Source organism: Anguilla rostrata, chromosome 6, assembly GCF_018555375.3.
Source record: "Anguilla rostrata isolate EN2019 chromosome 6, ASM1855537v3, whole genome shotgun sequence".
NCBI lineage: Eukaryota > Metazoa > Chordata > Actinopteri > Anguilliformes > Anguillidae > Anguilla > Anguilla rostrata.
In genome coordinates, this window is record NC_057938.1 from 9,871,393 (window position 1) to 9,896,040 (window position 24,648).

At 44.1% G+C, this 24,648-nt stretch overlaps 1 protein-coding gene across 1 annotated transcript in view; it reads right to left on the bottom strand.

The window, feature by feature from the left end:
• Positions 1-24,648, bottom strand: part of clstn2a (calsyntenin 2a) — a 132,286-nt gene that overhangs the window by 12,180 nt on the left and 95,458 nt on the right. The window contains exons 6-10 of the mRNA XM_064338252.1: positions 22,969-23,154; positions 20,547-20,804; positions 19,033-19,154; positions 4,972-5,134; positions 594-760 (exon numbers count right to left, since the gene is read on the bottom strand). Of these exons, the coding sequence (XP_064194322.1) occupies positions 594-760; positions 4,972-5,134; positions 19,033-19,154; positions 20,547-20,804; positions 22,969-23,154 (896 nt within the window). The remainder of the gene's footprint in view (positions 1-593; positions 761-4,971; positions 5,135-19,032; positions 19,155-20,546; positions 20,805-22,968; positions 23,155-24,648) is intronic.

A 24,648-nucleotide genomic window follows, 5' to 3' on the forward strand; every position in this document is an offset into this window, starting at 1 on the left:
AAATGTTTAAACCATCAGCACTGTAAATCAAAGGAAACTAAAGTAGCAATAAATGCATATTTACACACATAAAGCAGAGTTATAGTGTAGTGAGAGACAAATGATTGATGTACCCCTATAATAAGACTGTTTTTTCCCTACTAGTTATTTAGTGTGTATACAGTGTGTAGAGTGTGTGCATGCAACTTTGTATATGCATGAGAGTGAACATATGTATAATGTATCTGTGTCTGTACTTGTGTGCTTTTGTGTACCTGCATACATACTGTATATGTTTGTTGGTATGTGGATGTGTGCGTGTGTGTGAATGTGCATGTGTGTGTGCGTGTGTATGTGTGTGTATGTGCGTATATGTCTATGTGCATGTGGGTGTATGTGCGTGTGTGTGTGTGTGTGTGCGTGAGTGTGTGTGTGCATGTGCATGTGTGTGTGTGTATGTGCATGTGGGTGTATGTGTGTGTTTATGTGCATGTGTGTGTATGTGTGCGTGTGTGTGTGTGTGTGCGTGTGCATGTGTGTGTGTGTGTGTGTGTGTGTGTGTGTGTGTGTATATGTGTATGAGTGAGTGAGTGAGTGAGAGAGAGAGCCATCACCTTGATGCCTCTGCCCAGGCTCTCCAGAGAGTTTATGTCGAGACCCTCCTTGCAGGCCTGCAGACAGGAGATGACCTTCTGGGTCTCGATCTTTCCCGGGCGGATGGTCAGGCCTGAGAGACTCCCTCTGAAATACTGGGTGAACCGTGGAGTGGTGACTTCACCTCCTGGGGGAAGGGAGTCGAGGGTTGGGATTTGGGGGTTTGGAGTGGGGGTGGGGATGACAGATCGAACACAGTTAAAGAAGTATGTGAGGCATTTTATTTTGCATTATCTTCACAGAATAGTGGTCTTTGTGGCTATTATAGTTTTTCACAACTGCTTATTTCCTGAAATGATGCTTCATTTCCCAAAACTATAAACACAAAACGCAAAACACTGCTCTGGCAAGACCTCAGACTTGGATGAACCAAAATGATGTACTCTAAAACATCTTAACTTCCATCTTAATTAAACATTGCCTTCAGATGGCTCACAAAAGCCATCAAATAAAATACATAAACATTGCTGAATACCCATTACACACTGGTGAGCTAAATTAGAAACACTAATATAAAAGTTGTTAATGAATCAACAACCATATGCTTTTTCTTAACCTATATATGTATACACTTATCGACATGAATTGTGTAAATGTGCAAGTGTTAAAGGGAAACAGTACGCAGTATCCACAAGGGTGTACACTACAATTACACTGCAAGGATGTGTCATTTCACAGAATTTTATTTGTATTTTCCAGCATACAAGAGAAGTCAGGGAAAGAATTAAAAATAAAATTGAAGTAAAAATGTTAAAAAAAAATTTCAAACTGTTCAACTAAAATAAGAGACATGTACACATTGTCAAAGAAAGAAATTCTGCCTCTGGGTTGAGTCAGTCCAGAAGCTTCCATCTACACCGCATGCAATGTCAGCCCTAGGCAGACAGTGGGTATGCCTTTTCCCTGGCAAGACCCCAAGATAATGTCCCCACAAGCCTCATCCATCGCCTGAAGAAGGTCTTCCCACTCATATGTAATTATTTCATATACTGTACCTTCCACCACCATGCACAGAAAAAGCTCATCTATGGTGTTTAGGAACGGGGAATAGGGTGTAAGAATCAAATTACGGAATCGAGGACTGTCAGTGAATAAGCTGTGGACCACAGCAGTGTGGTTGAAACTCATGTTAGCCCAAATAGCAATGTAGCGTGACTGCTCTGGCTGCCCTGACTCCCTCTGCTCTCAGTGAAATGTATTATCCTGAAGACCATCGAGGAAAGCCAGCAGATGTGCTGTGTTATATTGGCCCAGGGTGGGAAGGCAGCAGAGGACTTAAAACTCTTTTTAAGTTATTTTCAAAAGGAACATGGCAAGCTTGTTTCGTTCGTATTCTGTTGCATCGAAGGATGTGGCGAACGGTTGAAATGCTGATTCGGTCAATTCCGTGAAATATACACTCATCTTCTATTATTCTGGTCTGAATTTCTCACAAACAAATAACATTGCCGCAATTTTAACACTCACAATCTATAATTTCACGGACAAGGACATGCTCAACTACAGAAGCACAGATCTCATCAGATACAAATGCTCTCCTTGTCATTCTTCCTCCTCTTCCACCTCCTCACAGTTGTAATCTTCCTCTTACTTCAGCTCAATCTGCATTGTTTGGATCCATTGTTCCAAAGCAAATTAACTCATAGGTGGCCCTTTTTAATTCATGCTGAGGTTCTGATTGGTGTCTTAACAATTTTGCTTCTGAGTGTTTGCACCTAGAGAACTGTGTGGAAATCGAGGTGAGGTTGCGATGACTTGAGTTAATTATATTGAATGTCTGTTTCCTAAATGAGCACATGGTGCAACCTGTGCTTTATAAAAAGAGTTTTGCACAGAGGGCTCAACAAATCTCCAACATGGATGAAAACAGGTGTTTACAGTTTAAAGAAATGAGTCGTGTAATGGTTTGGGATGTTTTCCTCATAGAACCAGTTTTAGTGTGTAAATAAGAAAAACAGTTTTTCATTTTTTAAATATTAAAACTTCTTTGGGCTGACATTACGTACTTTGCGCTTAAATAGTTAAATGTATTGTGTGAAACACAGTAAGGGGGATGGTTTGATGTCATTTTTATAGATAGCTATGTTCTTCCAGTTACACACGCATGTTAAGGGTTTTGATCCCTAATAATTGGTTCTGCTAGCTGCTGCTCATTAAATTAACGTAGAGGAGACTCTGACCTTCGAACAAGTCATTTCTTACAGGCTGTTTTCCTCAATGAACAACTGAGCCAATTAGTTGACTGGCACATACTTGCCTTTCTCTTATCGGCGTCAGAAGTGGCTGCTTTTCTCATAATTTACAAGATTACATAACTTCATTAAATCTATGTAATTATTAGAATACATTTTTAACAGTAATTTTCAGAGAGACATTTCTGGGAATTAATTGTAAGATGGGAGCTCTATAAATGGTATGGAGGGAAAATCTTGTTATTTTGTATAGGACTTAAATTTCTGAGAGAAATCTTCACACGTTTATGGGAACACATTATATTCTCAACATTGTTCAGAGAGTGAGAAATAAACGCACCTGCAATCTAATCAGTGAATGTTGGAAGATGCTGCAGAATCTGAGGCATAAGTATGACAATGCTACCATAAAACAAATTAAGAGAATGAGCTGTTTAGCTACCCACCAGTGTAATTATATACGGTAATTATATAAGGTAATTAGTTGCTTCATAAGTCAAGCAAAAAATAAAAAATAAAATAAATAGGCAGAGCCATGATTAAGGGTAAGATTTTAGTCTCATCCAGTTCCAGCTCATGAACCATAACCTGATTCTGCTCAGTGCTGTTCTCAGAATCTGAATGGCATAGCGTAGTTTTATGCATATACTGTATGTGAACATATTGCATTTCATTGTTCATTGGTTCAGTCAGTGTTCAGTGATTCAAGACAGTGTCCTGGAGCGATCTGAAAGTTTTTAATGATTCCTGCAGCTGTTAGCAGGAACACAGCAAAAACTTTCTGTCTCTTGGCTCCAACCCAGCTTGATTTCCAGTGAATTTCTCTTATCTCCTGACAGGTGTTGTGAATTTAATTTTGGGACACTGTGATGTTAATTATAGCTGAAAAGCAGAATCAAAACAATTACCCTGCCAGGCTTAACTAAGTTTCTTTGGCAGGGATATTGGACATGTTTCTTAAAATGCATTTTTTTTTGTTGCATTAAGTAAGTTCGCAAAGTAACTTTACCGCCTAATTTGCCTCATTGTGGAGCTTGTCATATTCCTGGGGGAGGGGAGGGGAGTCGGTGCTTTTGTGAATTTGAAGTTCTCTTAAGCTGACATTCCTTGTCAGGGAACGTTAGTCAGACTGAATTGACTTGAACAACATCTTGTGCTGGATTCAGTTAAAGGAGAACCTGCTCAAACGGAATCTCCTTAACCCTCAGGGGCCTCTCAAAACCACACCGCCCCCCCCCCCCTCCCTGCCCACTCCTGTTCGGCTCTGGAGTTCTGTGCGCTAAACACAAAATAAAATCACCGAGTCAGGCCAATTAGCAACTCCCCGAGATGAGGCCGAAGCGCAAATTATTAGTACGCCGGTATCTCATCTGTGCGATAAAGGAAGCGGGGTCCGCACAGTTTGAGTCCCACTGTCACTCGCTGTTCTGCGCTTGATTAGGAACCGGAAAACTAGCGCCCACGAAAGACAATCTGGTTCGTTAATAGCCTGGAAAGATATCAGTGTCAGCTCAGTGGAGCTTAGCCCAGTTTCAGAGGGACGGAGTTCCGTAGCCAGTGAACTTTTGTTTTATTCGGGCCTCATAATCCTCCATTCAGGCAGTCTTAACACGGGCGCGGTGTCGAGGACAGGAATGAAAGAACAGAAATATGGCTAATACAAAGGAATCCAAATGACGACTCAACTGTAAGAACTGGAAAGCCTCTGCAGAGGGCCCAGGCTATTGAGATGCATCGTCGCGTAGTTCCGCTACCCAGCACGTTTCCATAATTATTCAGATCATAAAAGTGGCGTTAAGCAGTTTTTTCTTTGTTCAAATGAAGTCATTATTCCTGTGTTTGACAAGCTGAAATGAATACACCAACTTTTAAACTTCCCTTTTTTCCCCTTTGACATTTTTCTGAAGCTGAGACTTCTTTGTATGAAGATTAAGTCACTTTCTTAAAAATCAGCATGCAAGAATGGTCTTGCTGTGGTCAGTGATGTTAAATTTCTTTATTTTTTTAAGCTATATCCCTGTATCTCATGTATGTACTCTAACAATAAGCCAGTTTTTTGTTAGAGTACATTAGTAATACTTTCTTTAAATGATTTTTATTTTAGGAGCAATGAGCTCAAACACAGCCCCCTAGTTTCCAGACTCACCTTGCCAGCAGGCACCCACTGTCAGCTGGACATCAATCTTGGAGGGGTGGATGGGCCAATCGTCTGTTACCAGGTAGGGTTCATAGGTCACGCCGTCCACGTAGAGAGTTACCAGGGGAAACTCCACATTAATCACGTAGTAATGCCACTCCTGGTCACAGATCTGTCCAGAGCAAATATCCATTATCAATAAGCGTTGACATACATTGGCCACCATGACCAACAAACAGGCACACACATTAGCACACACTCTGAACACAGACACAAACACAGCCAAGGAGCACACACAGTCAGATGTGTCTTAGATCTTTGATGCAGAGGCGTGCATTGGGCGTAGGCAAGAATAAGAATATTTTTTACAGTTACATGCATTGCTATAACAACACGGATCACAGACAGCATTTGATCGTAAAACGCATGCATATTATGTAACAGTTACACAAGTGAGGAGCGCTGAACAACTGGAAGAACAGCGACATGAAAGAGAACTGCTTCTGCTACTGACAGCACTGGTTTTGCTACCAGAGAACCATCATAAAAAATGCAGTTTACATTTGCTTACCAACTAAGCAGCTAGCTAGCTGGCAAACAAACTAAAAGTAATGGCCAAACATCTTTGCTAACCCTAGACAAGCATGTCATGAACTCATAAGGGAAAAATAAGACATCCATTCCGGATTGCAACCACAATATTAATTCCCCAGGCTGTTTTTTACAAAACCGTTTAGCATTCAACCAGACATGAACCCAAGTTTCCCTTCTCTCTGTCTTAATCAACTGTACGATAAATATAGTTAGGGCAGGCGCTCAATCACCTGTTTAAACTGAAAAAGGAAGGCGTGCCTTTTTTGATGAGAAAAAATCTCTCCTAGCAGGCATTATCTTGATGGTGAGGTTTTTGCCAAACTGGCCTACTTATCAATATCAGATATATTGGATCTGCTGAACCAGCTGGAACTGTCCATCCAGGAAGAAAGAGCAGTATGTCTGCAGTTTGTGACATAACTGCAGGATTTAACCGTGGAAGGATTTAATACTTTGGAACAAGTGAAAAAGGGATGAATGCAAATGCCCCCACTCTGGAGTGAGATTCTGGAAGATTCTCTCCAAATGTGTGTGTTTTGGGCATTTGAGTCAGCTGTCACATAAATCCTCAGGCTACCTCCCAGACGACCCACAGAGATGGCAATCTCTGGATTTGGGAGCCATTTTCAGAAGATACTGCGGCTGAAGACTTGGCTCCGTCCACTTTGCTGGAAGCCCAGCTGACAGAACTATCATCTGATGGCAGAGAGTGAAACTTCAGCTCACAGAAGTTGACGCACTGCTTCATTTTGCAATTTGGCACCACTGAATATTCGGCTCCGTTACGACAGGCGGCCAAGTTTCTGTTGCCTTTCGCCACGCCATACTTGCGTGAGTCAGGATTTTCATAGTAAATACTGACCATATTAAGACCAAAGACTAGGAATAAGCAGGAAGTAAATTTGAATGAAACGCCTGTGAGTCACCATCTGGTCCATCACACTCCAGTTTGACCCAGTTATTTTGCAGAATTTACAGTAAATAATCTACGTATCCCCAAAGGTGAATAGCCATCTGTATGTTATTTCATCATTTCAACGGACAGTTATATACAAAGTGTTATGTCCCTGCTTAGGACATACAGGTATTTAAATGAAAAGGGAAACGCGGACAGACAAACAGCTAGATTACAGTACTTTAGGAATGAACTCTCGGGCCCTGGCACATAAAGCAAAACCCCTCAGTGGTGGATGTTGTATTTCATTAACAGCCTAACACATGAACCGAGCAGCTCCTGCTGCACCACACTCTCTCCATAGAAACTACATTTTCACTTCTTTATATGCTAGTCTCTTTACCAATCACAATGCAGTGTTTACCAGCGACCAAATGCTTTACCATTTTAAAATATAATTAATCCTAACATGGGGTTAATTCACCATTCTTTAGGTTTTTTTCCCTGAAGTTTTTTGGTTATGCCTCATGCGCTCCCAGGCTTCCTTGATATATGCAATATAAATCTAAGTGGGACTTGAGGCACAAAAGGATGAGGACACCTGGAAGAGAGTATGTCTATGTGGGGAGAATATTTATCAAAAAGAGAAAAACAACTTGCTGCAGGGGAAATGTTTCTCAGTAAATGTAATACTCCGCAAAAGCGGATTTCACCTGAGGATGTAACAGCCCTGTTACATTGGCCTGCCGGGAGCTATTTGTCATTCCTGTCATATTCTTTTCAAATGGTATCCGCTGTAATTTCCGAATACCATTTTACAGCATAAGCCTACTCGGGACGACTTAATTATCACTTTACTGCGGCCGTACTGCACTAATAATGACAGCTTTTATGTTATTATAATTACATATATACAATGAGGTGGATATGCATTAAGGCAGAAAATGGGTTATTTGCATTGGAATGACAGCCGTTTCACAATCCTTTCATTCCTATCCCTAACATGTGCACTCAGCATGTAGGCATCACTAACAAAAATCAATACAAGTGAATCAGTCCTACAGAGTTCCAACACTAAGCCCTAACCTCCTCTCTCTCTCTCTTCCTCTTTCTCTCTGTCTTTCTTCCCTCTCTCTCTCTCTCTCTCTCTTCCCCCCCCCCTCACTCTCTCTCTCGCACCATCATCTCTGAGCCTCTCCACACCCAGCTGGTCCTGACGTTATGATAAAATGCCCCATCTGTGGCTCGCTGTTCACTCCATTCTCAGCATTGCACGGCACAACACGGCAATATATTGCCTTCTTGAAAAATCAATTTCTGTAGTGGAATTATAATAATGTATCACGGAGTGCAGACATGCTTTAGCACTCTAAGACCCCTCAGATAATTGTGCCAAGCAAGTGCATTGCAGGCCTGTTTCTCCCGTAAAGGGCTTTGTAATGTCAAAGCCTAAGTATTGTGTCGCTTTCAGTCATATTCAAAATACGCAATGTGTACCAGCACACCCTCCTCCGTGTGACGCTGTGAAGGGGCTAGTTACTGAAAAATAATCACCATGACTGCATTCATAAGAAAATACGCTGCCTGTCTAATGAGAAATCCACTTGAGATATCAATCTTGGCATGACGGGGGGGGGGGGGCGGACCCAGCTGGTCATACACGGACGGGCTCGTGCGGCACCCGTTAACGAACAGCCCCCCAAACAAGAGCGCTTCTCTGTCCTCCCCGCCTTTTCTTTCCATTTTAAGCCACGCAGACGTTTTTTAAATCGGTTTTCTATGCTACGTTTAGCGTGATGCTGACCTTCAGAGCAAGGAAATGGCGCACACGACCGGGACAAAGGGGGACCTGGAGTGCACACAAGGCACGCTAGCAATGCTCATGAACCTTCGGGCCCATCAGGGAGAAACCGGGGCGACGAGCGGAGCGGCGGCAGCGGACCCCAGCCGAGGCAGATCACAGAGCCGGGACCAGGGCGGGAACGCCTCACGGTGTACTAGCCGGAGGCAGGGAGGGGGGGAGGGACAGGACGGCAGGGTGCGGCAGAAACAGAAACTCCCGCGGTCCGCCAGCGTCAGCTCCGCCGCTCACGCGGTCCTCCGCGGCGGCGACTGCGCGGCTCCGCTGATGGATTGCAGAGTGAAGAGGAAGTGGCAGCGGCAGGAGGACGCGCGCGAGCGAGCGAGCGAGCGTCGCCATCCATCGCAAATTGATGGATGGCGACGGAACCCGAAGCTGCGGGGATGAGAGGGGTGAACAATTACGGCTGGACTTCCGAAGTTTGGAGGGGAAAGAAAATATTCGGTTAATGTTTTAAAAAGATACAAGGCTTGAATTAACCGTAGGCTCCCTCAGTCCCTGCTGCATGCGGCAGCTCATCTGTGCAGTGGTGTTAGGCAACAGAAAGTTGGACAGAGACGGTCAGTCTCTGAATTTCTATGAGAAACACCTAGACTGATAAGTTCCAGCCCCTCACTGGATAGGTTCTCCCATACTGCATGTGCCGTGCCGTGCTATGCTATGATATTTTATAAGAGAAAACCGAAGACGGTTCTCCTCACAAACGATCTGTAACACATATGCCTCATGTTTCTCACACACGTGGCCTGTTTCTGTCAACCCCCCCCCCCCCCCGTGTTTTTTGCTTTCACTTCTCATTCCACCTCTTTCTGCCCCCTTCGATCTGGGTAAAAATAAAAACCTGCAGAAATGAAAATCTGTCAGAGCAAAATACTGAAAGCCTCTGATAAATTTGATCAGTGAGATGCTACCTTAACACACACACACAAAATTACAGAAGCAGGCAGAAAATTCATACCTAACACCTCTGTGATGAAATCTCCACATGTCTGTGAGTGTTAATATACCGGTTCTGTTACCATTCAGTCAATCACAAACTGGAACCACTTTTAACTTTCCCTGCAACATGTAATTCTCAGAACGCCAACAAGATAACAATTTATTAAGGGACCTGACAAGCAAGTGTAGTTGGTATCTGTGTTCCGAAGACAAATAAAGAGATGTCTGGTTGCTGAGAGACGAAAGAAGTCAATGTTATGATTGGCTGCAGGAAGGAAGCTGTGATACAGGCTCTGAGGCTTGCCCACCATCGCAAATCATGGTGCTCGCTGGATTCTGATAAGTGCACAGGTGTCACATGACACCAGTCAGAGATGAGTGTGAGTGGTGAGGGGTGAGGAGAAAAATTTGGCTGTTATAGTGGTCAGGGGAAGACTGACCTCATGATCCACTTCACTGCTTAACTTGACCTAACCCCCTCTGGTCCAAGTCACGGCAAGGGGGTGGGGGATAATCATTCCCAAAGAAAATCCATCACGCATTGGTAAGACATGCTAATGGATCCAAAATCCACTAAGCACTCCCTCTCCCCCCCAGATTGAATTAAAACGAATGCAATGAAAGCAGAGCAGCAACTCCAGTGAGCTCAGGAGGGAAATCAAAGCAATAGTGAATTCTGATACATCAAAGGCAGCAACATTGCCCCTGCCCCCCCCACTCGGCACACAAAGAGAAACACCGTTATTTCTGCACCTCGTTCCGCGACCACCTCCCTCGCCTTCACTTGTTCCTGGATTACCACAGGTTTTCAGAGAGCAGCACCGTATATCAGAAGGGGGTTAAACCACGTTTAAGAGAGTGGGGAGCAGGGTAATCTGGGATGAAAATCATGTACGTAGCATATTGATCCGTCCATAGGCTGAGGGCAAATGTTTTCATGAAGGAAAATTGATATCACAACCAATAAACCCGGTTCTGTATATTTAAAGCAAACAGAAAAAAATAAATGGAAAATGCTGTTGGGAAGGACCCAAGAGGACATACAAGGATGGATTTATGAATACCAGAAACATGAGAGAAATTGTGAAGTGGCTGGACATGCCACACCTCCCCTGGTACGTACGTGCAGAGCTGAGTATTGTGATAATGCGATGACATCACAATCCATCGCTTCCTTGGGTAGTATTGCCGTTTTCAGCATCCACAGAGGAGCTCTACTCAAAGAGGATCATCCGAGAGCAGGCATTTCCCGTCCGGATGAGCTAGGGATCGATTTGTTATTCACGGCACATTTGCGGTAATCAAAACTGAGCCGGTTGGAATTTGCACTGTAACTGGTGTGTCAATAATCACAAATCTGGGGATGATTTCCGTCTCCGTGTCGGAGAGAATGTTTCTGTTTCTCTTCATTGATGCCACGAGGCCGCAAGACAGCAGCTTAATGAGTCTGAAAATCTCTCCCCGGGATTCTCAGCACAAATCCGTTCGGAACACTTTACTATTATGGCCACACAAATTTGAAAAATGTTTTTTAAATGGCTGGATAAATTTGGACAAGACCATTTGTCAAATAATGAAGCAAATACACACCGTTACAATGGAGAGAACCAGATTAAGGACTTTAATTACAGATGGGAAGGTGAGAATTAGTGCTGATGAGCCCATGATGATGCCTCGGGCGGTTCACATGTCAATCATGGCCTGGCCTGGAGGCATTGCCTGCACAGAGAGGGACTGACAGCTTTACATGGCTCTGCTAACTGTCCATACGTGTTCCCATGTGGGCATGCATATGGATGTGTGGACATGTGATTTTTTTAAAATACGCATATATGTGTGCAAGTTTACAGTTGTGTGTATGTGCCCACGCGTATGGGCGCACGCGTGTGCGGGTATGTTTATGTCGGTATGTTCTTGCGGGCGTGTGGTCATGTTGGCATACGTGTGCTTTGTGTGCCTGAGGAAATAAAGAAGATGAAGAAACATAAGGAGTCAGTGGAGAGCGATCTTTCGCCCCCGGCTGACTGAGGCCGACAGCACAAGTCAGCACTACTCAGTCCGACCCAAGCCCACCCTGGGCCTTTATTCAAAACCCCTGACAAGGAACAAAGATCGGTTAATGTTCCGCACTCAAGCTTCTCCTGGAAAGCCCATCACTGTTTCCCTGCATTATTAATGCGGGCCCATTAAGCGTTCGTACTCCGGAACGGATTTGTAACTGTGCAGCAGTGAAATTAACTTCGCCTTTCAGACGCCTCCACAACATATTTCCAGGTCAGCGTTGAGGTGGCGAGGGGAAGCGCACCACAAACATGGAGCTGAATAGTTTCAGACTCATCTCAGGTCATGAATGCTAAACAGAGGGCTGCTTTTTAGAAAAGGGCATGCCATGGCATTGACCCACAGTTTGCATAATAAGAATATTATCTGTAGGTGACTGAATTACATCTTTACATGCCTTGCTATGCAAAAACCGTTTCAGCATGGAGCCTGAGCTCAAGTGGACACCCCTCCCTCTACTGCCCATTGGCTGCCTCTCGGTGATTGACTGTTTGCTGTGTTTTCTGACCCACAAAAGTAGCGCCCTTCTCTGAAAAAGGGCACTAAAATATGATAGGCACAAAGTCATTGCAAACACCAAAACATAATTCAAACTAAACAAGTATTTCTTAAAACACAGTTTGACGCATTTCAAGATTTGCCAATGGTGTAAGTAATTTTCACTCGTCAAGCAAACGGAAACTTAAAGCTAAAGGTAATATTTCTTACATGAAAAAATACGACTTTAAGTTTCATTACAAGACCAAAACCCTTGTTAAGCTATTCTTTTTGCAGTGATTGTAATTTACTGGTGGATTCCCCCAGTCGATCGATTTGTCCTAATTTGTCCTGACATAGTCACTGGGACGGATCGTGGCTGACCACACGGGAGCCCAGCCAATGGAGCCCTTCTCGAGTTTCACCTTGCGCTTCTTTCAAGAGAGACGGCGCCCGTCGTGGGGTCGCGGAGTGCCTGCTAAAACAGATTGCTGCTCTCCAGGCGTTCGTATTTTAAAAAATAACTTTCGGAAGAACATCCAAAAACTTCCGTCGTCCTATCTTTCTTTCTCCCTCGCTCTCCCCCTGCCGGTTTTGAAATCGCGTCTGTCAGTTGTGGCCAGGGTGACAATGGCGGTTTCCCACACTGCAGGGTACGACGTCCGACTCTATAAAGCGCCGAAAGTCATCTTAATGGAAACCTTTTGCGGGGTGAATACCCGTCTGCGCGTGACAGACCAGCGCAACGTGCCCCGTCGAAGCGGGAATAGAGCCATGCCGGTGAATAATTTAGCATTCGCGATTATTTCACGCTATTAAACAGCCTTTAGGTAGCTTATAAATGGGGTTTTACTGAAACGAGACGGGAAGGAGCAGGAGAGAGAGAGAGACGGGCTGCCTTTGACTCCTCCGAACGTGCTTTCATCGCGCCTTTTGAAATCTTTGTGCGGAGGAGAAACAGATTATGGAAATGAGGCGGCTTCCGACATCCAATCTAATGCTCAGCCCGGTGCGGCTGGAGAAAGGGAAACATGACGTAGGAAACGAGAAGCCGCAGACCTGACCCCCCTCCAGCTTTTTATTTGAGAGCCCACAGAGGTGAAAATCAGAAGGCAGAATCCGAAATGAAAACAGGGAACTGTGAGAAATGTGTGAATTACAACCGGCTTTCAGCATCAGATATGCATCTCAATGTCTAAGGTGTTGGAGTAGTTATTCTGGGAACTTTGTCGTCAGTCTTTGTTCTATAGTTAAGCTTATTCCAGGCCTTCTGCAGATAAAATATACCTTATGGAAATAAAAAACCGCAGCAAAAGGATGAGGCTGGGTATGCGGGGAAAATTATAATAATGAACAAACAATATAATCACAATAAAAATGATTATCATATTTTTTCATAAGTAATCCATGCATGCAAATTCAAGGAATATATAATTAAAAACATGGAAAAAAAATATCCAAAGGCAGTGCCGGAACATAAAAATAAAGCACTCGAGTGAAGAATAAAATCCTCACAGCGATAAAAAGGAACTAAATCGGAACAGAAAAGGGCTGAGTCAGGCGAGCGCTAGAGGTCTCAAAGTACCTGCGACAAGCACAGGTGCAGGCTTGTGTGCAATTCACATCTGGCGAGAGACACACTAACCGATGATGGCGAATAAATAAATAAAGGCCTGGGCAAACGGCTAACCAGACATCGTTGGATTCGGAGCTCTTCCACCGCAGCTGGTTTCCACGGTGTGCTGATTGTATCGAGGCAGCGAGGAATGGAAAAACGTGTTCTCGTTAGGGGGACCAGATTCCCGGGAGGACCGTGTACACAATGCAGCGAGGACCTACAATAACGCCAATTACGGCCAGCAAACGCTTTGAAATATGGCGCCGCTGAAACACGGGACAAATCAGGATTTTCTAAGGGTTGGCTGGGACACGTGAAAAGGGGTGAAATACGGAGCTCTCCCAGAAAAAAATCGGGGCGTCTCGTCGCCCTAGTGCTGCGTGCCTGCAGTGTGCATTCTCTCCTTCCGCACTTACAGGTGCCAGACCTGCACCACGCCAGTCCAGACAGAGCCTGTCTCTGAGCTTATCGCAGTCCAGGTGGCTGACGTGATTCCCCTCTCATTTCCGTGCTCCATCACTATCAATCTTGCTTCTGTGTACATTGATTTTTCCCCCCCACATATCCACAAGACAGTTGTGCATTTGAACGGGCAAGAATCAATGTCAAACTAATGCATGTTTTATGTTTTGCTTTTCTCGCAAATGGCGGTTTAATTATCTTTCGTTCGAATCCAGCACGACGAAGCGGCAACGACTGAAACAGCTTTGGCTTTGTGGTAATGCTTACAAGACAGAGAAGCTCTGACACAACAGGGCTCACGGGGTTGAACGCCGCCTCGTTCTGCCCTGACACGTCGTTCCACAAACGCGTCGTGAGTAACGGTCGCTCAGCTGAGAACGATCCATTCTTTTAAAGCCATTAAGGATGAAGAACTGCGGAAGAATCGCACGCTTTCTCTCCATCCCGTGTCATTCGCTGGGAAATGGAGCAAAACAGAGCATCCTCTCCAAAAAAAAAGCTAAGTGCGCAGAAGATTGCAAATCGATATAGCTAAATGGAGTTGCGACGAAAGACTGTGAGAGTCTTTTCAGAGTTTCAACGCTGCCATTGGTTATGTACTGCTGATGGTATGGGGAAAGGGAGGGGGGTGGTGGAACAACATTGAACAGCCAAGACTAAGAATTGTTCCTCACGAAATGTTTGTTTCTGTCTTTGAAGCTGAGACTGTCTTCTGCTGAAACAAATTATTGTGTGTATGTGAGTCACACAATTCAAACAGATTTCCCATGAATTTGGATCAAAAGATTCTTCAAATGTGAGTCTATTTGTTTTGGAGACATCTAACACAGCTGGGCAGTGAGAGCATAGGGGGCCACTCCTGGCCAACAGAGGTACTGCACAATGAGTAACTAGTTCCTCTCCTGTCAATTTGGTCCAGTCCTAGTCATGAAAGTGATGACAAAGTTCCCAAATCATGAGCCTTTCAAACATGGTGAGGTTAATCTCATTTCTCTCCTTGGGGAGTGAAATAGTATCACTGGAGAGAACTTGGACTTTGAGGGGGATGTGTGACAACCTGAAGATTCTTGGGAATACAAATGCTGAGACTTAATCTGCAAAGGAGTCCATGGAAGTGAATGGGACACCATGGGGCCTTGAATCACGATTCACCATCCTCTCCAGTTCTCTCCAGTTATCATGTCAGGATTTTAGTGTTCGACAAATTTGATCGAGGGTAAAACTGCGCTATATAGCAGTATACAAAGTAAGAATAACAAGTTTTTTGATAGAGGTAATTAGCTGTGCTTCCATACACTCATAAACTTTTCAAAAAATGATAGGTTAACCTCAAGTATTTCTTCTCCTGCTGACTCAGTGGGAGGACTCAGTGCTCACTGCGTGGGTAGATGTAGATTGGGCCTGTATGATACTAAAAAGCAGTCTGTATGATGGGACATGGAAAAGGACACTGTGGGGCAACCTCTATGCTGCATTAGCAATGTTGAATAGTTTCTCAAATCAAATATCTACCAAAACAGACAAAAATCTTCAAGTCCACTAGGGAACAAAGGAACTGTTCGACTGTTTCCCCCTCACTTCAGTACACATTTCAGTCATCTTCAGTCATCCTATGTAACAATATTTTACTAAAATACATAACCAGCAGAAACATAACTGAGACTTTCCAAAAGATGCCAACTTTGATCACATTTCACCGCTTCTTCTTTTGTCATTCTTGGTTATTATGAGGCCATGCGCAGGTGGCAAACAATCTCTATTTACTGGTTTTATTATTATGTCTTCTGTCATTTTTGCCAATTCAGCGAGTCTGCTTGGTTGATTTTGAGAAGACTTTGCACAATGGTACAGCCAAAATGTCTCTAAAATCCCCCTTTTTGGATCCCACCTGAACAGTACAGGGTTTTAAACACTTGTCAGTGGGCTTTGGGCTGGAAAAAGCAAAGAGGAGCAAAATGGCTCAGGCTGATATTTATGCGCACACAGAATCACATTAGCGGTGGCTGCAGGGATTTGATTTATGGAGTGGCAAAATTCTGTTTATTGTCACCAAGTAAACAGAACACAGATATTATAAAAACACAAAAACAAAAGCACAATAAATCTCTCTAAAACCTTGACATGTTAAAAAATGGATTTGAAAAGATTAAAAATCAGCATGTACATTTTTCCACACAACAAATGCAGACACCAGTCTGAAGATGATGAAGATGTAGATGAAGAAGATGATGACGGACAAGATGAAGAAAAAGATGAAGACAAAGAAGAAGAAGAAACTATTTAAGAATGGAATTGAGCATGATGAATGGTAAGAGACAGGGATCCTGGAGTGAAAAAAAGAGAAATTCTCTCACTCTGGCCCATGCTGTTGTTTGCATTCAAAGGCACTCTGTGTTGCAGAACACATTTACCCTTAAATGTAGGCATTGGCAGGCCCTCTTATTTAGAGTGACTTACATAAGTGCACACATACAGGTTTGCTGATGCCAAGTCATCAGGGTCATGACCAGCAGTAGTTGTTGATACATAATCTTACAACATAAATGTTTAATCACACATAAAACCAACACTTAGTAGCACGTAGTAGTTCACAGCTGCCCAGTTAAACCTTAGCAGTAAAACTGAGATTCCCGCTAATTGCACATGGTACTCAGCTCCAAACTCTTTAGTAATTCATAAAAGTTATCGGTAGGATCTCTGTATCTCACAAAATCTGCGCGGCAGTGGTTCACTGATTTAGAACAGCAGCATCTGATTGACTACTGCAATGTGTCAGCTTATCATTGCTTGATCCTTCCTGATACACAAATGTCAAGGCAGCAACATCCAGAGAAACTTAAATTAGATGCATGGCAACAGCACAGGGGAGAAAGTTGCAGACGGTGTGCAAGGTGATACTGAGGGATAGGACGAATATTGTTTAAGTCTTGTTGGCTGCCAGAAAGTTAGTCTTGCGGTATGTTTTATGTCAATCAGGTTTTCTCTACTGTGGAAGCATATTTCATGGCAGCATAGGAAACTCACCCAAGTCATCTGAAAAATATATAGGACAGAGCTTCTATTTCTTTCGCAACCATATTTTGAACGTTAAAGGTTATAATGGGTTGGCCAAAAAAGGGAAGAAAAACATGCAGGCTTTTGTCTTTTTTAGTAAGGTGATTCATCATTAAAAAGCCCACTGTAATCCACTACACACTTATATGTGACATAATGGTAGCATCCCAATGGAGAGGAGCAAGGGGTATTTTGCCATTTCATTTTCACTTTACAAATTACTTTAAATATATGCCGACATAAAGCTGAGGTGGACAGCACAGAACCCTCTTTGGGCTTACGGTCGTCTTCTAAGTCCCTTTACTGAGAGACTGTTGCCAACCACACACTTCCTCTCAAACGAGTCAGTCCCTAACTCCCCACAGAAAGAACATGAGAACAATATATGGGAGCTGCTATAGACCTCCCGCTGTACCGAGACGGCCTCACCCTCATTGGCTGTATGAGGAACTGAAGGCCCACTGCAGTGCTTTTTCCTTTGCCAACACTTAGCCTCCCCATGCTCCCGTTCTGCTCCATTAGCCACAGCCATCCGAAGCACTCAGCCATGTTGACGTGTAAGCAGGAAGTGAGGGCTTCCTCATCTCTTCTGTCAGTAGAGCTTTGCTTCCTGTCAGTGTTGAGCACCTCTCCATTGACGTACGGGCACTCCATGAACTCAATGTGTATTGAACAACAGACTCCTAAGAGGGAACGGAGTGATGGCATTCAGTGACATCACACGGAAGGTTAGCATTGGGTAGTAGCGGTGTATCCAGGCCCAAAAACTATTTGGTAATGAACAGATAATGTGTTGTATACAGATTTCTTTTCTTCCCAAAGTTAACCAATGGTATTCAGAACATTTTGGGAACATTATATCAGTGAAAAGAGTGAACAGTTTGTTTGTGTGTGTGTGTGTGTGTGTGTGTGTGTGTGTGAATGAGTGGCTGCCTACATACGTGCGTGTGTGTGCGTCTGTGTGTACACATGTATGCGTTGGATTGTATGCGTGAATGCGCTTGTGTCATTGTATCAATGCGTGTTTTGGCAGCGCATAGGTGTCGGCGATGTGTGGGTTTTCATCACAGGTGATGGAGTATCGCTGTTTTCCCTGAGAAAGGTCACTGCCGTGGAGTGCACTTCATCCAGATTACACGCGTCTCAGCGCGGCGCTCTCCTCTCCGCGCGGCGAGATAAGAGTCGGGTGACACCGCCGCACCCACACCGCCAATTTCACAAACAAGGAGAGAGGCTTTCAGCAGAAAACACCGCAGGAAACGCTCGCCTCACTGAATAACAGATAAGTGCTCATGGAAATCAGATGTTTTCTGAGTGCACTTCAGCTCTTCAAAATAGACACGGGCTGTCATGAAATCGGAATTAGATTTATGAAAGCACGGCCAGACGGGCAAACTTGTTATTGCTGATTATTAACAGTAATGACTTTCGTCTGCATGCAACCTTCCAATCAGAGGTCTTAAATCTGGGAGGTGGAAAGCTCATTCACCAGCCCACGCAAGAGCAGAGCATAGTTTTCAGGTGGTTAATGGACAGTTACCATTTATGCACCTAACAAAGTTGCCACATTAGTTGAGGTGGAAAAGCTAGATACGGAAAGACAACGATGATGACAGTTCTAGTATGATCAGAAATTCTAAATTACTTGTGCAATGGTTTCCTATCTTATCCAGAAAGGGCTGCCGTGGGTGCAGGCTATTGTTTTAGCCCAGCACTACAACACTTGATTTAACAAATTAACTAATGGTCTTCAGTCAAGACCTTGCTAAGTAGAATCAGGGGTCTTAGGGTTGGGCTAAAACAGAAAGCTGCACCCACACCGGCCCTTTCCAGATAAGATTGGATACCCCTGATCTAGGTGCCAGAGACAAGAGAGACCGTGGGCAAGGACGGTCTTCAAACAGTAAAGATCATACAGGAGTTTTATTCACTTTCCAAAAGAAACCACTTTATTTCCGAAAGATCCAATTAAGTCTCAGCTAAAATATGAATTAAAACTAGCAGGCAATATAGGCTTCAGTGAGCATAGCAGTTTGCCTTTTGTCCAGGTGTACGTGCACCCCCTTTTGACCCAAAAAAATGTTCCACAGTCTCTCTCAGGGCGCTCACCTGCTCCAGCCTCCAGTGGAACTCAGCCGGGCGGAAGGTGTCCACCTGCGTGAAGTCCCTCCTCAGCAGGAAGACCAGGCGGCAGTGGTGGACGTACAGGGAATAATGATGTCGATTCATTTCTGTCCAAGACAACACAGATGCAAGTGTCACAGCCCTACACTCACTTCCGCGCATCACTCTGGATAACAGCATCTGCTAGGTGACTGTAATATAATGCGATGACACCGTGAGAGGGTGTGCAGTTCTGACAGGAACACTTTGATGAAGAGCCTATCAATATGAAGAGCCAAACATCCTGGAAATTATCCTGCAAATAAATGTTCCCACATACTTACAAATATGAACAACAATGAGCAGCAGGTGACTGCAAGCTGCTGACTGTTCTCAGGCTGACTGCTTATCTTTCTCAAGCCTCTGGAACTGTAGGACCCAACAGTCAGCTGTCCCTTTAATGGAGATGGTGCTGACCGTGGTTCATCTCAGTTTTCTGCTCCCATTGATTTCAATTACATCTTTCTTTGATTTGCTGTGATGCACATGATGGGGCTGCCCAATGAGAAGCTAAAAGGGCTGCCATCTCTGATCACGGCTGTTCCATGTCCTATCAGCGAAAGCGCATGACCGCAAGAATACGATCTAATCAAGAGAACCTATGCATCAACAGCACACCCCCGCTGCTTGCTGACTGTCCTAGTCAAACTGTCATTGGAAATTAAATCAACGGGAAGCAGAGGGAGTCACAGAATGGTAGAATAGTTATAGGACTCTATTGACAGTGCCCTCTTGACCACATTGGTTTGAAATCGATGGCGTAATTCCACCTCTGTCCTCCTGTTTGGTGTCCTCCCTCAACCCTCATTTTCATGTACCTCAGTACTATATGCTTCACTGGCCGACACTGACTCTATTCCATACAGTATCTCAGGCTTGTATCTACCCCTGCCTATACCCTATTCCCTATGCTGGCTTCAATCTGTATCCATGGCTATGCCTCTACCCCTGTCTATACCCCATTCCCTACGTTGGCTTCAACCTGTATCCATGGCTATGCCTCTTCTCCTGCCTATACCCCATTCTCTATGCTGGCTGCAACCTGTATCCATGGCGATACCTCTAGCCCTGGCTATGCTCTATTCCCTATGCTGGCTTCAAAGTGTATCCACGGCTACACCTCTCTGATTGTATCTACACCCTATGTGCCTCTACCGTTGTCTATGCCTCTACCTGTTTCTACCCCTGTGCCTGTTTAAGATGCCTTCATTACCCCTGCCTATACCCCATCCACTGTGCTGGCTGCAGCTTCTACCGCTCCGTCTATCCCTATACCTCTAACTGGCCCTGCCCCAACCCCTACACCTTTCCTATCTGCATCTGTGCTCCTACGTTGCTTCTACCCCTAACAGCTGCTTCTACCCCTCCCCTTTCCTCCCCTGTCCTACCATCCCCTCCCCTTCCCTCCCCTCGACGCCCCTCCCCTGCCCCCGCCCCTGGCCCCGCAGAGTCCCTCTCACCCGTCTTATCGGAGTTGCAGAGCAGTGTCTCCTTCTCGGCCCTCGGGCCCAGACTCGGGCCGTGCTTCATCCAGGTGGCGATGGTGAACTGGTCCGTCAGGTTCTGGGGCACCACCTGGTCCGGCACGTTGGCCGCCTGCCGTCCGTCAAAGCGGAAGATGAGGTCGCTGTCCCTCCCGCTGTCCGTCAGCAGAGAGGCTGTCCAATTGGTGGAAGCGCTGGGGGCGGGGAGAAGGTCAGTGCTGCCAGACTCAGCACCTGAAAAATCACCACAGGGACACGACGCCATTAATCTCTGCATGCCCAATATAAACCGCGATCAACTGATTCTCATTTGTTTACTCCAATAAGTAAAATAATAGCATGATTAATGGTACAGCAGTCATTTTTCACAAGAGTTTTTTTTATCACTTGTGCATTACAAATGCAAGACAACCGTTCATCCACTCACTCATTGCAAATGACATTGTATATCCATTATGTCACAATCAACCAAATGACTGCAATTTTGTCTGTGCTTGGCCTGTTGTGTGAATCTATTTTGAAAAGGAAGCAGGGGAAACGGAAGTGCAAAGGTGTGACTAATTTGGATGTTACAACATTCAACATTATACAGTGTTTTTTCAGTGTTGAGAGTGTTGCCCGCATCCTGCATGGGCTTATCTTTGAGATCCTTGAAGTAAACGATATGCCTTCTAGACTTTATTATAGCTACAGGATTGGAATAATGCCATGACAACGGTAAGTGGGGTGAAGGCGAAGCAATTATACTGCATGTCTGTGTTTGAGATGCCTTAAGACTTTATATGTGATCTCCAGCTGAAACCCCTACAGACTGGTGGTCACAGACATTAAGGACAGACAAAGACAGTCTCAGCCTTAAGTGTTTAGTATTGATCCTGATAATTAATTCTAGACACCTCTGACATCTTCAGAAAGGTTAAATATTTGAGTGAAATATGTGCAAAGAATAAAGTCATTTGATAAAATAAATGAGATATGAAAAATAAATTTGCAAAAGGCCTTCCAGTAAAAGAACCTACCAACACACAATGCCACAAAACATTTTTATTAAAATTAGTTTTTAAACTTAAACTGATAATAAAGCATTTTCTGAAATAATTATATCCATAGAGAAATTGCAATGACTTTCTTTAAATTCATATTTGTCGTTGCATTATATCTTTCCATACAATGTTCTGCTCTGTATTGATTTATTTTCATAAATATTTTCATTTCAATGGTACCTGCCGCACAATGGTGCTCTGGACCCTTTGGAAACAGCCTCAGGGGAAGAGGAGTTAAGCGCTATTGTTGTGAAACTGATTACTGGCCCATAATTGACCTCAGCCTCCTTTTCATGAAGGCTGAATCCCACAGCATATCGACAAGGTTGTGCCCATTACCCCCGTGAAAAATGAAAGAAGGCCTTTTTGTATGTGCAGCCTACAGCTGTTTCTTTTTGCTCAGTTCATTATGCTCGGTTTCCCCGAACCTTTTATAATAGCAGTGGAAAGTTATTGACGTAATTAAAATGAATGTGGAAGATCTCGCCAGTGAGCTTTGTGCAGCTTGTTATCCGAACTCTTTGTGTGCGATCTTAAATTGATTTTGCAACTATAATTTATTTTACGGTGTACATTAGGTAATGATTATGGAACCCTGAAAAGCACTCAAGTTGTAAACCAGGCATAATGAAGAAGTAAGAAGAAGCATTTCACTAAGGTTATCAAGACACATCGGAGGCCATTATTCAAGCAGTGCCAGTCTATGGCACCATATAATGAACTGCAGTTGTCACAAAGAAAAAAAACACAAAGACTTTACTATAATTTACTTATGAGAAATTTGTACATTCAGGATAATACACTGCCGAGCTTTTTAGATCTGAAGTTCTGTAGCAGTCTAAATGTATTTATGTACAGGCTCTTTTTAGATGTATATCGCCAGATTTTCTGTCGCACACCTGTGAATGAGGGGGGGGGGGTGTGTGTGAAAAGAACGTGACACAGTGACAATTGCAGTGACAAGGAGATAGAACAGAACAGAATTAGCAAATTGCCATTTGATTCCCCGCCCTTTTGAGTGTCGAAACCAAATAAAGATTAAATAAAGTGCCAAGCCACAGAGTTTCTGAAAGATTCCCAGCCTTTGGGACAGAATAGGAACCCCTGTCGGCAGCCATCTCTGGATCTCCTTGACCCCTCAGGTTTCACACATAGATAAAACCAACTGCTGATAACTGAGCATACTCTGGTCTGTTGAATTAGGTTTTCACTCTTACCAGAGTGTTCATACAACAGATGTAAGAGAAGGGCAGGAAGACTAAAATGGGGCCAGCTGCACTCTATGCACCGATAACAGAGTTTGTGAGTGCCTGGCAAATAATTTGTCGCTTGGGCGGTGCAAGGGACTAGCGTACCGCACAGTTTCTGCAGCGACTTCTCGGAGTAGGTCTCCCGGTCACATCCTTTCCCAATATGGCTGGTCTGCAGCTCCACGGTGGCCCTCACCGAGGACAGAGGGCTGTCGCACGTCTCCAGGTGCATCTTGGGAAACAGCTGCTTGCTGCCGGTCCCCGGGTCATAGTCTACTCGCTTGTTCCAGCCTGGGAAAGAGACACGCTAATAATGACTCTAAAAATATGGCCTCGTGCAACTTTCAGCAGCTGTCCTCGTCAGGAGATGATTTACATTGCTTATATCTTGCGTGCTACCCATTTGCACAGCTGGGTCTTTCCTGATTAAGTGGCACAAGCTCTTGGCAGCAGCGCCATACCTGTGGATTCAAATCAGCAACATTCTTGTTACAAGGCCAGGCCCATAACCACCACAATTCACTGAAACCATTTAGCAAAGAAGGAAGCATAAACAGAGTACTACAGACAAAAGCACGGCCTTACAGAAGTTGTATGCTTTTGTGCATATCCCAGATGTATGAGATGATGAATGCTGACTCTGTTTATTTTAAGTCCAATCCGGTTCATGTGATTAGAATAAGAAAACAGCCATGAACAAATACAGACAAGAAAAAAAAGAAGAATGAGGACATTTTCTTACACACAGTTTACAATCAAATGTGATCATACGCATGTTTCGTGAATGACACCCAAAATCTTTATTTTTCTATCTCAATCATAGCAAGTCAAGGTCATATTGCACACAAAAACATTCTTCTGGCTTACTATTTATAACAATGTAAAGCAAGGTGTAGTTTGACAAATCGGCTCATGGCCAAAGAAGTAAATTATAGGACAAGACTATTTGCTAGTCAGCAAAAAAAATATAATAATGTAGTCTTATGTCAAGGTCAGAGTCTGTAGGAATCTAAATATGCTGGCGATCCAAAGGAAGGAACATAGGAATGATGGTCAAGGAATGCAATACTTACGTTAATACCAGCCAATCTGAGTTATTTCTACCCCCAGCCAATCAGAATAACATCAACACTCATGACAGGTAGTCAGAGTAACTCCAGTATTACACAGGGCAGAGCTAAATCTCTGCCTTGAAAGGCAAGATCAAACTCCACACAGACAGGAAACCCTCCTGGAGCACGACTGATGCCAGACCACTGGAGTTAATAATCGTTCCCTTTCCAAATTTAATTGGACCGGGGCTCTTCTTGTTTGTGCAGCGCAGTAAACGGGAGGCAGAAATAGAACAAAGCGGAGAGGAAAGTGCAGCGTGTGCCCGTGCTTAGCAGCCTGCTCCAGCCGTCTTCCCTTATAACACTCAGCGCTTCATACGTCTCCTATTTACTTTGTTTGAAGGATATTCCCAGGGTAGGCTTCGGCTAAGAGAACACAGATCAAGTTATTTTTCTGGCTTCTGCTCCGGTCGATAGGAAAAGGAGGCAGTGGCGCTAAGAGCAGAGCTCCGAGCTTTGCGGCAGTTTTCATTCAAAAAAAAAAAAACCTGTAAATACTTTAGCCAATTCAAATTAGGTAAGCTCAGCGCAGGGGGAAATCTCACTGATGAAACGGCTGGTCGTGTCTGGGGTTTGGCAATGGCGGAATGCTTTCCCAACACTTGTTAATCCCTGTCATGCAGTGACTCGCAGACATATGGCATATCTGTGCTAATGTTTTTCATCAGACTCG